The sequence below is a fragment of the Portunus trituberculatus genome, chromosome 2 (genome assembly GCF_017591435.1).
Source record: "Portunus trituberculatus isolate SZX2019 chromosome 2, ASM1759143v1, whole genome shotgun sequence".
NCBI classification, from domain to species: Eukaryota; Metazoa; Arthropoda; class Malacostraca; order Decapoda; family Portunidae; genus Portunus; species Portunus trituberculatus.
The window spans coordinates 6,822,656-6,827,357 of record NC_059256.1 but is presented as its reverse complement, the minus strand read 5'-3'; the positions used below and the strand labels follow the sequence as shown (position 1 = coordinate 6,827,357).

General features: G+C 36.6%; 1 protein-coding gene across 2 annotated transcripts in view; it reads left to right on the top strand.

Annotated features, from left to right (window-relative positions):
* Positions 1 to 2,515, top strand: part of LOC123504103 (protein CBFA2T2-like) — a 22,589-nt gene extending 20,074 nt beyond the window's left edge. For both annotated transcript variants that reach the window (XM_045254410.1, XM_045254420.1), the window contains 2 exons: positions 712 to 884; positions 1,189 to 2,515. In XM_045254410.1, coding sequence (XP_045110345.1) covers positions 712 to 884; positions 1,189 to 1,449 — 434 coding nt within the window. In that variant the 3' untranslated portion in view covers positions 1,450 to 2,515. The remainder of the gene's footprint in view (positions 1 to 711; positions 885 to 1,188) is intronic.
* Positions 2,516 to 4,702: the final 2,187 nt, after the last annotated feature.

Here is a 4,702-nt window from a genome sequence, read left to right as displayed (position 1 = left end):
TTCTAGTGAAGTTGTTGGTGTTTTAAGGCTCTAGTTGAAGTTCTTTGCGTTTTTTAGAGTATTTTTAAGGATCTAGTTGAAGTTATTTGTGTTTTTAAGCCTCTAGTTGAACTTATTTATATTTTAAGGGTGTTTATAAGGTTCTTGTTGAAGTTATTGGTGTTTTTAATGGTCTAGTTGAAGTTATGGGGTTCTTAAGAGTGTTTTCAAGGTTCTAGTTGAAGTTATTAAGGTTTTTAATGCTATAATTGAAGTTATTGTTGTTTTCAAGAGTGATTTAAGGCTCTAGTTGAAGTTAGTAAGGGTTTTAGGGCTCTAATTGAAGTTACTAGGGTTTATAAGGGTATTTTCAAGGGTGTAGTTGAAGTTATTTGGGTTTTAAGGCTCTAGTTAATGTTATTGGGATTTTTAAAGGTCATTTTGGGGTTCTAATGAAGTTGTTAGGGTTTTGAAGGCTGTTTTTATGGTTCTAGTGAAAGTTGCAGGGGTTCTCTCGAAGCTATTGGGGTTTTAAAGGGTGTTTTTATGTCTCTAGTGAAACTTTCAAGGGTTCTCTTGAAAAAACACACGCCAAACACAAAACAACACCACCAAACACACTCAAAACACACCAAATCTAAACAAACCCCAATTTATTTTTACCAAACACCATAAAAAACTTCAAATAACTCGTAAACTATTAACCCCACACCTACGCCCGCCCGCCGACAGAGGAAGCGGTGTCAGAGGTACGAAGGGCGGCGGTGGCGGAGGTGCAGAGAGCTGTGGGCGCGGCGGAGGCGAGGGCGCAAGAGTTGGTAGCGGCTGAGAGAGCGAAAGTGGACGTGCTTTTAAGAGAGGTGGGGAGAAGAGACCCTGCGGAACCTCGGATTGACCCCCAGCAGGTTTGTTTTTGATGTTGTGGTGGTGGTGGTAGTAGTAGTAGTAGTAGTAGTAGTAGTAGTAGTAGTTGTAGTAGTTTCCACAGCATTACAACTACCACAACAACACCCCAACTGTCCACTTACCAACATTACAACCACTACTACAACAATTAGGTTAAGTTAGATTAGGTTAGGTTGGTTAAGATTAGTTTAGGTTAAGTGACATGACATATTACCTCTCCTACTAACACTACCACCACTTCCACAACACCTATCAACATTACAACCACCACAGCGCTACCACGACCTTCTCCCTCCCTCCTAGGCGTGTTGGAACTGCGGTAGAAAGGCTCACGAGACATGTAGCGGATGTAATGTGGCGAGGTACTGTGGTCCATTCTGCCAACACAAAGATTGGGACGGACATCACAAGGTTTGCTCTCCTGGTTTATCTTCCTCTTCCTCCTCCTCTTCCTCCTCTTCCTCCTCCTCCACGCCCGCCTCCTCCTCCTCCTCCACAGCCCTCGTAGCCGCCCTTGTTTCAAAAGCTAAGTTCTCAAAGCCTGATGTTCCCAAGGGTGAGTGAGGTTGTTTGCTGTTTGTGGGTGTTTACATGTGTGAGAGTGTGTTAGAGAGAGGTACTGTGTGTGTGTGTGTGTGTGTGTGTGTGTGTGTGTGTGTGTGTGTGTGTGAGTGAGTGTAAACAACTAAAAAACCCTGTTTCTGTGTGCAAACAAGACTATTTTGAGTGTAAACAGCTATGAATGGGTAAACAACGACCAATTGAGAGCAAAAACCCTATTTTTTAGTGCAAACAAGACGATTTTGAGTATAAACAGCCATGAATTGGTAAACAACGACCGATTGAAAGCAAACAAGACTATTTCGAGTGTAAACAGTTACTACAGGGTGAAAACACGTAGGTACTGCAAACAACTATTAAATGGAAGCAAAAAACTATTTCTGTCTGCAAACGAAACTATTTTGAGTGCAAACAACTATCAAAGGTAAAGAACACATGGATACTGTAAACAAGGTTCTGTGTGTTAGTGTAAACAGCTGTTTGATATGAAGTAAAGTGTAGAGTGAATGCAAACAATAATTCAAGGTAAACAAGGTCATGTGTGTCACTGTAAACAATTGAAAATAAACAGAACTACAGGGTAAACAACGAATAAAACTGGAAAAACGTGATGTGTAGACAAATTGGATGTAAACAATGGAAAATAAGAGTAAACAAAAGAAAACAGGTATCAAGTGTAAACAAGACAGCAGACAAAATTACAATATAGTACTAGAAAATATGTTGAGTATAAACAGTGATAAGTGTTGAGTGTAAACAAAGTACAGGCAAACAAAACATGAAATAAACAAGAAATGCACAAAAGATAGAAATGAAAACAAGATAAGTGATAAAGAAAATGCAAACAAACCACATGGTCGATGTAAACAAAATAACAGGTAAAGAAAACATATAAACAGCTCACATGATCAGAGCAAACAGTGAGTCTATAGAGGGACACATTAGATACAACAATGAAAACAAGTATAGCTGTAAACAAACGAGTGTAAACAAAGCAAACAGTGTCTATATTAAGGTGAAGGTTGCATGTAAACAGTGCCATAGCGTGAATGTAAACAAGAAATAACCAGTAAACAAGGAAATCATAAGCAAACAAAGTGTTACATGAAGGAATGAAGTGTAAACAATTCTGTTCATCCAAGCACGTGTAATGCAAACAAGATGCAAACAATTTCGGCTATACAAACAAAATAAGCAAACAATATGTATAGCCAAGAAATGTAAACAGTAAATACAAAACAAGAATACATGTGTGACGTAACAAAAGTGTATAGAAAACCACGTGTATGTAAACAAGAGCACGTGATGTAAACAATGTGAACAATATCGCATGGTGTAAACAAACAGTCACGTGGTGTAAACAAAACAAGAACAGGATGTACGTAAAGGAAAAGTAACGTGGTGTAAACAATGTCACGTGAGGCAAACAAAAACCCGCGTGGTGTACGTAAACAATGTAAACAATATCACGTGGTGTAAACACAAAATACATGGATTAAGCAATGTAAACAATATCACGTGGTGTAAACAAAAATCACAGGTGTAAACAATGTAAACAATACCACGTGGTGTAAACAAAAAGTCACGTGATACAAACAAACCAAAACAAGGGCCAGTAAGGGAGGTGTAAACACAATGTAAACAAAACAAACAGGTAAAGGTGCTCAAATGTAAACAAGGCCAGAGTTAATTAAGTTTGATAAGTATAAACAAAGCAAACAGATCCAGGTACTAGTGTAAGAAGGGACGTTGACACGACTTCAAGTGTAAACAGAGAGAGAGAGAGAGAGAGAGAGAGAGAGAGAGAGAGAGAGAGAGAGAGGCTAAACAAACCAAAGATGAACCTAGATTAGAGAGAGAGAGAGAGAGAGAGAGAGAGAGAGAGAGAGAGAGAGAGAGAGAGTTGAATTTGTCTAGTCTGGTGTCAAAAATAATAATAATAATAATAATAATAACAATAATAATAATAATAAGAAGAAGAAGAAGAAGAAGAAGAAGAGGAGGAGGAGGAGGAGGAGGAGGAGGAGGAGGAGGAGGAGAAAGGAGTTTTTTTTATTAACATTACTATTATTATTATTATTATTATTATTATTATTATTATTATTATTATTGTTATTATTGTTATTATTATTGTGAGAGGAATGTTTTTTTTATAATTTATTTTCCATCGTTATTATTATTATCGTTATTATTCTTATCTGAATGTACACACACACACACACACACACACACACACACACACACACAGGAAATATATTATGTACGTAAATTATGTACGTTTTTTTTTTTTTTCCAGATTCCCGTGTACACTTCCAGCCACACACACACACACACACACACACACACACACACACACAGGCTGTATGTTGTGTAAATCTTGTCTTGTTGTTATGTAAATAGATAAGTTTCTAGAAGGTTGTTTGTTTATCCTGCTACTACTACTACTACTACTACTACTACTACTATAACTACTACTACTACTACTACTGTTTTTCAAGGCCATAGAGATGACTAGAAGTATTATAAAAACTGTTTCTCTTCTTAATAATGTAGAAATGTTGCTAATCTTTCACTAGAACATTAAAAACATCCTTAAAACTTATTGCTTCTTCACTATTACTGTTTTCCAAAGCCACAGAGATGACTTGACGTTCCTCTCAAAAACCACACAATTTCCCCTCAAAACATTAAAAAAACACAGAATTTCCCCTCAAAACACAAAAAAACATAATTTCCCTTCAAAACACAAAAAAACATAATTTCCCCTCAAAACACTCAAAAACCACTATTTCCCCTCAAAACACTCAAAAACCACAGAATTTCCCCTCAAAACACTAAAAAATCACAGAATTTCCCCTCAAAACACTAAAAATCACAGAATTTCACCTCAAAACACTAAAAACCACAGAATTTCCCCTCAAAACCCTAAAAACACAGAATTTCACCTCAAAACACTAAAAACCACAGAATTTCCTCAAAACACTAAAACCACAGAATTTCCTCAAAACACTAAAAACACAGAATTTTCCTCAAAACACTAAAAACACAGAATTTCCTCAAAACACTAAAAACACAGAATTTCCTCAAAACACTAAAAACACAGAATTTCCTCAAAACACTAAAAACACAGAATTTCCTCAAAACACTAAAAACACAGAATTTCCCCTCAAAACACTAAAAAACCACAGAATTTTCCCTCAAAACACTAAAAAAACAGAATTTCCCCTCAAAACACTCAAAAACCACAGAATTTCTT